General features: G+C 29.7%; 1 protein-coding gene and 1 long non-coding RNA gene across 2 annotated transcripts; one reads left to right on the top strand and one right to left on the bottom strand.

Moving 5' to 3' along the window:
- The first annotated feature begins 6454 nt into the window (after window positions 1-6454).
- LOC132950068 (uncharacterized) lies at window positions 6455-9341 on the top strand. The gene is made up of 3 exons (XR_009665179.1): window positions 6455-6890; window positions 8525-8590; window positions 9119-9341. It is a non-coding gene; the product is annotated as an uncharacterized LOC132950068 (long non-coding RNA).
- Window positions 9342-10553: 1212 nt separating this feature from the next.
- Window positions 10554-11876, bottom strand: LOC132938795 (uncharacterized). Its single transcript, XM_061005806.1, has one exon. The coding sequence runs from the start codon at window positions 11874-11876 to the stop codon at window positions 10554-10556; it is 1323 nt and encodes a 440-aa protein (XP_060861789.1).
- Window positions 11877-12085: the final 209 nt, after the last annotated feature.

The raw sequence follows: 12085 nt of genomic DNA, 5'->3' as shown, positions 1-12085 counted from the left end.
AGATTAAGGCTTCAACAGCTGAGGGTTATTAGCCTGGTTGGGTTTTGTACTTAAGTGTTGTCGGTAGGGGGAGGAACACGTGTGTGTTGGGTTTGGCAGATTTTTTTTGATTGGGCACCCGTAGGTATCTGCCATGCCCGGGTGGGGGACGGCGGCACTTGATTCTCCGGACACCGTGACTTGCCCGAAGAAAAATGACGTTCCTGGCCGAGAATCGAACCAGGATCGGCTGCGTTTAGCCAATAAACATGGATTAGTGTTAGATTTTTATGTATACCAAGGTAAAGGTTCATCGTTTATTACAGAAATTAAATATCCTCTAACTGTAGGTGAATCAGCTGTTATTCATTTATCAAAGACCATACCTCCAGGTACTTGTCTTTATTTTGATCGATTTTTTACTATGCAAAAACTTTTAGACATTTTGAAAATAAAGAAAATTTTGAGTACTGGCAATGTTATGAAAAATAATATACCAAAAACCGTCAATTTAGTATGAGATAAAATACTTATGAAAAAACCTATAGGGACAACGATACAATATGTTAGAGAAGATAAAAAAGTATGTCTTATTAAATGGTTTGACAACAAACCTATACATTTGCTTTCAACTGAATGTGGAAAAAATCCAATTAATGTATGTAAACGTTAGAATAAAATGAAAATAGCGAAAATTGATGTACCTCGGCCTATTGTTAATATTGAAACTATGGGTGGAGTAGATTTATATGATCGCATACTACCGAATAAGTATAGAACAAACAAATGGACATTAAGAACAATAATGCATTTTATTGACTTAGCAGTTGTAAACAGTTGGATACTTTATAAACAAGATTTAAAAAGAAAAAATACTCCAGAAAAGAAAATCCCGCAGCTCCTCGATTTTAGAATTACGCTAGCCCATGAGTTAATAAATAGTACACAAGAAGACGATAGTGAAGATTCAGACGACAAATATGTTGATTGTCAGTCAAATTCAGGCAAACATGTCCCGTTGCCACCAGTGAAAATTAGAAATGCAGGTATATATAAATAAACAATTATTAAACTACCTATAGTAAATTTAAAATTATTTGTATTTTAATTTGTAGGAGCTAAACATTTACCGGAAATGATGGAACTTAAAAATTCTCAAAGGTGTCGCAAAGAAGGCTGCAAACAAAAAACAAAATTTAGGTGTACTAAATGTAATTTATATTTTTGTATTAACGTAAAAAACAATTGTTTTAAAAATGTCATTCAAAATAATTGTGTATAGTTAAACTATAATAGATTTATTTAAGAATTGTCAAAAGGTAGTTATTATTAAAAAATAAAAATATTTAATAATATTAATAAATTGTTATTTTGAATTAATATCAACGCAATGTCCAATTCAATGGACATTTTAAAATATGTGTTGTAGACAAAATGGTAACAGATAAAAATTATCAAACACATGTTTATCCTCCCAAATTATCACTGTCTAGTTTAAGATTATATTGACAGAAGTATAAGATAAGCAAAAACAAATTGGCGGGCTTTTGTGGTGATAAGAGAAAATGTCCACTGTAGTGGACAACGGGTTTATAAAAATACAAAAATTAAATTAAGCTTGGGCGCTAAAGCAGTAATAATAATTGTCCATTATAATGGACGTTGGGCCTCAGGAGGGTATATTAGTTATTTGGTTGACAATTGTATACTCCATTTACCTATTATTTACATTTTAATATTTTGATATACATATGTTAAATACATGTTTCTTGAAATATACATTCCATGGTAATATAATCTAATGATTTTTAGTACATTTTAATAGCAATATGGGTTAAGATTATTTTTTAAAATATCTTAGTATAACTGTACACCAGTTAAGTCCAGTAATATTCATTTTTTTAGAGCCCCTTAAATATATAATATTTTGTACACATGCAGACCCGGGCTTGTGTTGGTGGGCTACTGAGCTATCGAGAAAATCTTGGTGTATCGCTCAAAATATGGGCTGGTTATGAGAGTTTGGCCATAATTTTATTTTTATATGATAATGAGAAATTAATACAACCGTGATTAGAAAATATATATTTAATAGAATTATTAAACTGTATAGTAGCTGTAGCTCTAGTATAGTGTTTCCCGAGAGGAGAGAGGATTCCTCCCTAGGGTGAAAAATTGAGGTACTGCATGGAGGGTAATATAATGATGATGTAATTATAAGAATAAAATATAAAATGTGTAAATTTATAATATCTTCAATGACAACAAGACACAAATCAGTTTTAAGAAAAAGTAATTAAAAAGTGTTACTAATAAATAATAATAAATAAAAACAGTATTACCTGTTTTTTAAATTTATCTCTTATTACTGATTTTGGTGATTGAAAAAAAAACGTCATAGACTTTTTTTAAATTTTAAGGGCTACGGGAGACGTGACTTTTCTGAAAATCTACGAAGGGGCATACAATAAAAAGTTGGGAAACACTGTTGTCAAATGTTAAAATCCTATAACTCGAATACTCGATAGGCTGATACCTATAGGGCGCTGTATACACGTATAGATTAGCATTAAATATAAATACGGTCGTCACCCGATAATTCGAAACTCCGTAAATCGCTAAACGCTTGGTCCCCCGTAAAAACCTCTATAATTAGTTGGAAATAAATGTATTTCGGTACTCTCAATAATTCGAAATGTCTGTCGGTAATTTTTCGACTTTAATCGTAAAATTTTACCAAAATAAACCTATACAATAGATAAACAGTTGTTAACATCAAATAAAACGTAGTAAATCTGAATATGGGTTCCGTAAAGTACAAGTTTGTCGTTCGCCAATAAAAAGAATGTGATTGTGGTAGTTGAATTTAAAATTTCAATTTTTTTAATATTTTTTTTATGAATATCAATAAAGTTTAATTTGTTGGGCCAAAAAGCGTGAAAATTTAATACAAGGCTCCTGATATATTGTAATATATAATAGCAGTTAAAAAAGATTAAAAATATATAGACACAATATTTTTTTATAAACATTTAAAGTTTGAATTTTGATTGATTTGTGATTACTGATTATCAAGACCAAGTACCTACCTATAAAAATGACACCCACCCCAGACTTTTTGGTGGTACAGTGAACCACAAAATGCATGATCAAGCCGCCTCTGTTTGGATGTCACTCTACTATACAGTAGATTACAAATAGTACTTTTTTTGTATTGAACCCAATAATAGTCGCCTAAAATAAAATTTAATTAGATTTATTTGAAAATTATTTTTATACGGTTTTTACCGTTCCAGAAAATGAATTATATTTTGTTTTATACAATCTCTTCGACCATTGACCATCAGCTATCACAGTACACATGGGTATACAGGGGCGTAGATATAGATTATTAATGTAGGGGGGGGGGGGGGGTTGTTCAACTTAAACTACATTTGTATTTGAAACAGTAAACATATAAAATACGTGTGTCGCGAGTAAACTAAAAAAAACGAAGAAGTGACGGCCGTAACAATATAGCATAAATCCAGTGTTCACGTTCACGTTTTTTTCAAACAAACGCGTTCACGTTCACGTTTTTTTAAAAAACAAACGCGTACATTGGGTCGTTCATTTAATTTTAACTATACGATGTTTACGATACTGGCGATACTGCCATATTTCGTTAACGCGGTGTACTTAGGAGCAATTTTTCGAAATGAACAATAAAAATTATGTTTTCAAAACAATTTTTAATTGAAAGGTCATTGAATAAAGATTCAAAATATGTACTACCCAATTGCGGCACGCGGTGGACTTGAGCTCTAGAAAAACAATATGATTTTAACTATACGATGTTTACGATACTGCAGGATTTCTGGTGCGCGGTGTATATTAGAGCGATTTTTCAGCATGAACACTAAATACTATGTTTTCAAAACCATTTTTAATCGAAAGAGCGTTAAATAAAGATTCATAATATGTACTACCCAAATGCGGCACGTGGTGGACTTGAGCTCTAGAAAAACAATATGATTTTAACTATACGATGTTTACGATACTGCAAGATTTCTGGTGCGCGGTGTAGTTAATATTTTATGTATATAGCTATACGTGGGTATAACTGTAATGGAACGTGTTAAATTGAAATCCAAAAGGTAATATGAAATCATATAAAACGATTATGTGTGAAGACGGTCTGTCAGCCTATTACTTAGTACATTTGATAATATTATTGTGATTTAAGTAATTTATTTTAATATCCATAGTTAATACAACAGTAATATAAATTAATTTGTGCCAAAAAAAATATATTTGGAAATGTAATTTTGTTTATAATACAATAATAGACTCAAATTAGGCATATAAAATTACACATGGAGGGACGCACCATTAAATCTTCAAGACCACCATAGATGCAGAAATTGAATTGGATATAATTAATATGAATTTTGTTTCGTTTCAGGGTTATATACTACTTGAATTTTTCAGTATCTAACTTATTTATGAAATCAATATTTTGATTTTTATAATTATTTATAGAGTTTGAAGAATGGAAATCCATTGAAGAGGTAAGTTCTTCGTTACAGTTTGTTAAACAAAGAGGGACAAGATTTAACAAAGATAAAATTGTTTCCACGAGTGTTTATTATTGCCATCGTTCTGGAATGTTTTCAAGCAAGGCTACTGGAAAACGTGCCATGAAAATTATTGGTTCATGTACAATAGGCAAGTGTCAACATCAGTAATATACATTAATCAATTACTGAAATTTGTAATTATGTTTATCTGTTGTATATAATCATGACATTGTGATTTTTTTATTGTTTTACGTGTTGATTGGTGTTAATTGATCTTCAAGTCAAGTCGTTGGTGTTTATGGAATTATTATTTATTTTTTTATTATAAATTTAAAAAAATTATTATTGTTTGTACAGACTTGTTTTCATTATATTATTCTAAGATGACAAATCCCATTTATTCCTCTAATAATTAATTAATTTATATGTTTTGTTTTCAATATATTATTCTGAGATGAAAAATTCCATCTATTGTCTATTTCTCTAATAATGTTTAAAGAAAAAAATTATGGGCTGCATGTTATGCGTGTTATGCGTAACACCAATATGGTATTGGAAGCATTCTATAAAACACTGAAATATGTTTATTTAAAAGGGAAAATAATCAACGACTTGATGTATCACTCTGGCATTTGCTAAAATCAGTAATAGATAAGAATTTTGAGAGACTTGTAAAGCTGTGCAGTGGTGGAAAAGTTACACATTATGTTAACGCCATTAACAATTGTCATCGTTCTGCAGCACAAATTAATAGTTCCAATATTAATAAAACGTCAATAATTACTTGGACTGTGAAATCAGAATCGTTAGAAGAGAAATATTTAGTAAAGAAACATGAACCATGTGCATGTAAGGTTATTTGTGTTGCATGTAAAATCTGTGTACATTTGTTCTTATGTACATGTTATGATTATACAATTAAAAATAATATGTGTAAGCATATCCATGCCATAAAAATTAATACAAATAATGACCATGAGGACCAAATTGACGTCCAAACTTGTACTAATAACCCAATGAAAACTGATGAAATTTGCATGAAAATGTCAAGCAAATTACTGCCCCATCTACAGAAAGTATTGCAAACAAAATACAACTTTATAGCATGTTTGTGTCACAGGGGGGTAAATTGAACAATGAACAGCTGAAAAAAATGTATTTATCGTTAGACACAAATTTAAAAATATTATATGAACAGGAGAGCAATGCTGCTATTTCATTAAATTAAAATCGTGAACCAGCAAATAAAAATGTTGAAAAGCAGTTACGATTTTTTTCAACAAAGAAACTAAAATTAAAAATACCTGAGGAACAGCGATTAAACAAGCCAACATTAAATGTAAGACAGCAAATAATAGATGACTTAAATGGCAAAGAAGTCTCCTTAAGTTCATATAGATCCACATTTTGACCATGCATATGAAGAATAAGTCATTAACTTGACTTGTAATTTAATAATTTTTATATATTTATTTTTATTATTATTATTATAACTTTTATAAGCTACACTACACTACCTATATATTTATTTTTAATTATTTATAAGACAACAATACCTATATTATACTGTATAATGTATTCTCTAACAATTATTACGATTTAAACCAGATTTAACTACAGAAATATAAAAAATCACAGTTTTAAAATTTAGTTTTAAAATTATAATAAATTTACTATGGTAGTTTTATGACGATGATAATTGATAAGAAATACGATATGATAATTGATAAGATATTTGCTCTTGTGCTGTCTCTAGACGCTCGTCGTGGTGAATTTGTATTTACCGGACGGGAGATAGTGGCAGACTAGAGAGCTATATATATATATTATATATACATATACATATTATATATATATATACACATAGCTATATACATATTATAGAGCCTTATGCCCTTATGGCAGACTACCAGAGATCCAGTTTACTAGTTTACTTATCTTTACTGGGGTCCGTGCCTACATACTACCCATAGACTTATTTGTACTTTAAAATTAAATTTTAATATTTGACATCAATATTTAATATTATTATTCGATATTTAAATGACGAAAACACGGCTGTTGGAAACGGATGAAACGGAAACTGTTGTGATGTCCGTTGCCTCGGAGCTGGTGGCTCGTTCTATGTTCATCGGTAGCCAGTAGGGTGTCAGTATTCAGTACTTTGGTATTCTAGGAAACAGCTCTAGTAAGTATCGTTCTCATAACTAACCATTATGTCCATTAATTAGTTTTTCCTCAGCAGGGTGGTCAAGTTAGTAATTACCAGACGTTGTTGTGTTGTGATCAACTAGGTACGTTCTTTTGTTGCCTTTGTTTGGGACTGTAGCAGGAAAATGGTTCGTCATAAATGTAAGTATTTATCGACAATTTGTTTCATTAAAGTATGGCATAACTCACTTCGAAATTAAATTATAATAAAATCAGATGGTGTATCAATACTTGTTAAAGATTAATTTGACATAACTTATATTACCATAAATGTAATACCTAGGTAGTTGTAATTCTCTAAAAACTCATTTTTATTATATATCAAATTTATATAAAATATTAAGGGCCGTTCTAACAATGTCCAGTAAAGTGTCGGTTAACGCTAACTGACTTATAACAGATTTTAATACCGGCAGAATTCGGCCGGATAAGTGTTGGTTAACTTTTACCAGACATTTTAAGAACGGCCCTAAGAGTATTTAGATCTACTAGTTTAATAAGTCCAGTGTTGGATATAGATAATAGAGTATTACATTTTCATCAACATAATTATTTTGATAAGCCCCAAAACTGTTATTATACAGAGGTCGACCACCTTTTTGGTGTCAAGGGCCAAAAAATTAAAAAAAAAATTTAACGGGCCATACACCTTATTTTATTTACATTTCACAGTTTAAATTTTAAACAAAGGATTTAATTTAATTTATTTAGGTTTCATCACTGTTTGCTGTTTGATATATTAATTTATTATTAACAATATCAACTAACATAATTTGATATTCCATATTTTTATACCAATTATTAATTGTAATCGCAGGCCTCATAAAATCGCTATACTGGGCCACAGGTTGCCGACCCCTGATTAAATAGAAGGTCTTAATATTTATTTGAATAATTGTAATAATGATACAAAACTACTATGTTTTTGTGTAGATATAAATATTAACATAATGAATGATAATGGAAAGGTATCAAAATAGGTATTTAAATATTTTTGGATCTAATAATTGTGTGTCCTGTATAAATGATTATAACCATGGATGTTGATTGTCTCAATAAGAATTAAACAACAATTGCACTTCTATATTGAATGGATTGTTAGATTAACATAAATTTTTTTTATAGTAAGTAATATACATTAAACATAAACTAAATATGTAAAACACTAAACTGGTGTGCTTACAAATTGTGTCTTAGAACTATGTGTGGTTATTTAAATACCTTAAAAACCTTTTGATAAAAATTAATTTAAACATAATTTTAGTCACTTTTTGGTGATAATTAACTACTTTAACTATTAAATATGAATACATTTATATACATGACGTATAATATATATAAATGTCAGTTTATTCACTATTTTGTATTTGCTTTTTGACACAAACGTGATATTTTCTAATAATCTATCATGATATTATGCTATTTGTTCTCTGGGAACATTTTCATAGCCTGCAGGAGATAATTAAAAAACTTCTAAAATGGTATATAAACTCTTAAGTCTTACAGTAACCTTAACACATACATTATTGTTTAAAATAAATTATTACATGTTAATAACAGTATGTTTTCATTGTTGTTATTTAAATAGTTCATAATTTTTTTAGTGTTCTTATTTCACATTCACACATACTAGATATTTGTTAACAATACATTTGTTCACCTACCTAAACTCTATATTTAATATTTCTATATATATTATTTTAATTTAATCATTTCTGAGAAAATAAACAGAAGAAATTATTAATATCATAATTAACAATTCGGTCTTCTTTTAGGAATGCAAATTATTGCTCTTGCTTCAACTCAAAGAACACGACACCCAGCACATACAGCTTAAATTAGTAAGTACTCATATCATAATAATTGATGGTGTATTAATAACTATTTACAGTTATAAGGATTTATATATTTGTTTCCACACAACAATATTGCTTTGGAAAATTTATTGGTGTATAATTATGGTATGGAGTGAAATGACATGAACTAACTTGAGATCAAAAGCTACGATGTAGATACAAGTTCTGACTTCTACAATGAATTGTTTATATGAATATAAATTAAATACCTGAGTAAAATACAAAATGCTGTCCCACTTTGAATCAGACTGCAGACTGTCAGTTATGCATGAATAAATTAAATTTAAAGTAAAATAATATATTAAATGCATTAGTGGTGTGGTTACAAATTGTGTTTTGAAGCCGAGTTCATAAATAAAGTAACTTAAGTAATTTAATTACTATTTTGATATGCAATTTGAAGCGTGCTTTCTCTATAGTCTAATAATTTCTATATATTTTAATTTCATCATTTCTTACACAATAAACAGAAGAAATCATCAATTGCGTAATTAACAATTCTGTCTTCTTTAGGGATGCAATTAATGGCTATCCAGCGACAACACTGAGAACACGACACCCATTCTACATAATATTCATCATCCGGTTGACAACGGTGCTTATCTGAGTTCCAGCTACAGTATAAATATATGTTTGTCATGTCTTAGGAATTTTTTAATATATAAGTCTTTAAATATTCTTTATAAGTGTTAGGATCAAACTCTAAACTGAACTTGAAATTATCCATAAATTTAAATGCGTAATATATAATATATACTCCACAAATAAATGCATCATTTTGTTTTGGAACATTTTCAAAAGGGCATGGAATCGGTGTTAATGATGGACATTGATGTGTGCCGTTATCGTAGATGACATCTGATTTCAATATTTTAAATACTCTATTGAAACAATCTTTTGATGTTTGATGCTCTATATCCAGGGCGCCAAACTGAAAATTATTTTTATTTAATTTATCTTTCAATACGCATTAACAATTTATACAATTTGAAATATTCATTATCTAATGTTATTTTAATTGAAGATACATATTCTGCAATTGTCTCATATTTGTATAATGAAGATGAACTATCGTAATTCGTAAGAATAGAACAGTACATCCATATTCGATACCACGATAATATTTACCCATTTATAAATAAATTCATATAACTAGACGATTACGTTTAGATTTGTTAGAAACACTATGGCAGTAAAACCCGTTCGGACCTTACGGTGAAAATACCTCAGTGTGGTAAATCAAAAAGACATAATTGCCTGATACACACTAGTACACTACCAGTGCTGTAAAAAATACTTTTATAAAGTATTTAAAATACCACCCAAATACTATCTATTGTATAGTATTTGAAATAATCTTCAAATACAAAAAATTTTTACTTAATTCTAGGTATTAATCAAACATTTTATATTTTCTAATAAGTTAGTAATCATCTGTAATCAGTAATCACACAGTATATTTTACAGTCAATAAAAATGTGAATATTGAAAATAGCTTTTGCTTAATGGCTATAATATATTTTGAAATAAATATATATTTTAAATTGGTACTATTTCAATTGTCATCGATGGTAAACTGTATTCTGGGAAAAAAATGTTTAATTAAGCTATATATAGACAAAAACCAAAATCGATATTGAACTGTCCATAAATTAATAATGATTAATATAATATATTATTAATTATATTATAATATAATTATTGTTGTAATATTTAGAAACAAATTAAAAATTAAAGGAATAAAAAAAATGTATTCAATAATAGTATTTAATAGTAAAAAAAAGTATTTGAATATTTTTACTCAAATACTTTACAACACTGTACACTACACACACAAATATTTATTAATTTAATGCAGAGTTCATTCAATTGTATGTACAAGTCATATATAATACAAATTCAGGTCAAATATATTCAAAATAATTTATTTTAATCCAAGCAACTTAAACTAAATATCTGCATCAAATATGTCTTCATCATCGTCTTCATCATCCTCTTCATCACCCCAATCGCTATCGTCGTCTTGTAATGTGATAATGATCGGCTCCAACATGACATCCCTCAAAATTTCCTGGTTATAATCTTTGTCTTGAATTTTTTCTGCATGTGCAACACACTTCTCCCAATCCTCTTGTTTTACTGCATCCATAACCACGTGCCCCAACTTTTCTACGTCTGCCATCTTAAAAGTATTGTTTTTTTTAGCTACCTTCCCTTTAACCTGTGCCCAAATTAACTTAATTGGGTTATATTGACGATGGTATGGAGGTAACCTTATCACTTCATGACCCTTTTCCAGTGCAATTTCGTCCAATTCGTAGCGTTTATATATTGGAATAAGTTGTTTTACACGCTGACGTAATTCAGACATCCGTTCTTGTGGCGAAAATTCAATATTTTTATTTTTCAGCCACTCCTCTACAACGATTCTTTGGCTATTACTTTTGGGAAAATTATCTTTGAGCATTGAGTGGTAAGATGCATTGTCCATCACAATAACCGACGGCTCTTTGAGGTGGTTCAACATATCAATAAACCAATTTTTAAATACCTTGGGTACGTTAGCTCGATTTATTAATTTAGAATCGCTAACAAACCCATATTTTGTAGACCCTGCGTGGCAAATAATAAGGCCACTTCCTTTTCCAGTGAGTAATTTTAAACCTGTGGTCTGTTCGCCATGGTTTTGGTTTATCCACGTCTCGTCCAAATAAACGACAGGACGGGTGTCGTTTTGTTCCCGAAGTGTACACATTTTTCTTAAAAATGCACAACGTAGTGCAACAATGTCGTTCCTTTCCATGAGAACTTTCCTTCCATCACTGCACTTTTTGAAAGAAAATTTCAAATTTTTCAGAAGCGTACGCAACGACTGAACAGAGCCTTCCCAATTGCACTTCTTCTTTACCTCCGTTAAAACGGTCAAAGCTGTTGGGTACTCACCTCTACTGTAGAACTCGTACACTGTTCTACGTACCATATCCGCATCAAAATCGTCTAATTCAGTCAACGGTTTTGCACGTTTATACGTTTTACGCGGAGACCTGAAAAAACTAAGTTGTTGTTCTGGACTCCGACTATCCTTACCCTCTTTGCATATGCGCCTCACAGTTCGTTCTGATAATTCACAAGCTCCAGCTGTTAACTTTAGGCTTTGATTAAACATAGATGGATCAATTTCATCTTGTAACGATAGGTCTTTTATAAAATTGTACACCGAAAAAATTATTTTTTTGCTCTGACTACGAGTATCACTACTACTGCCGGCCATTATAGAATTTTAAAAAAGAAACTTTTAACTAAAAATCAGTAGTAAATAATAATGTAATGGTTAAACTCACTTTCTGAAGTCAAATGTAATAAAACACAACGAAACACGGATAATAATCGTAGCCGAATGACGTATATCGGCGTAGGGAAGCAGATGTTATGAGTACAATAGTACAATACACATTCCTCATGTAGTTTATCTATGTTGTC

This window comes from Metopolophium dirhodum, chromosome 1, assembly GCF_019925205.1.
Source record: "Metopolophium dirhodum isolate CAU chromosome 1, ASM1992520v1, whole genome shotgun sequence".
NCBI lineage: Eukaryota > Metazoa > Arthropoda > Insecta > Hemiptera > Aphididae > Metopolophium > Metopolophium dirhodum.
The sequence above is the reverse complement of the archived record's forward strand: the minus strand, read 5'-3'. Positions and strand labels throughout refer to the sequence as shown.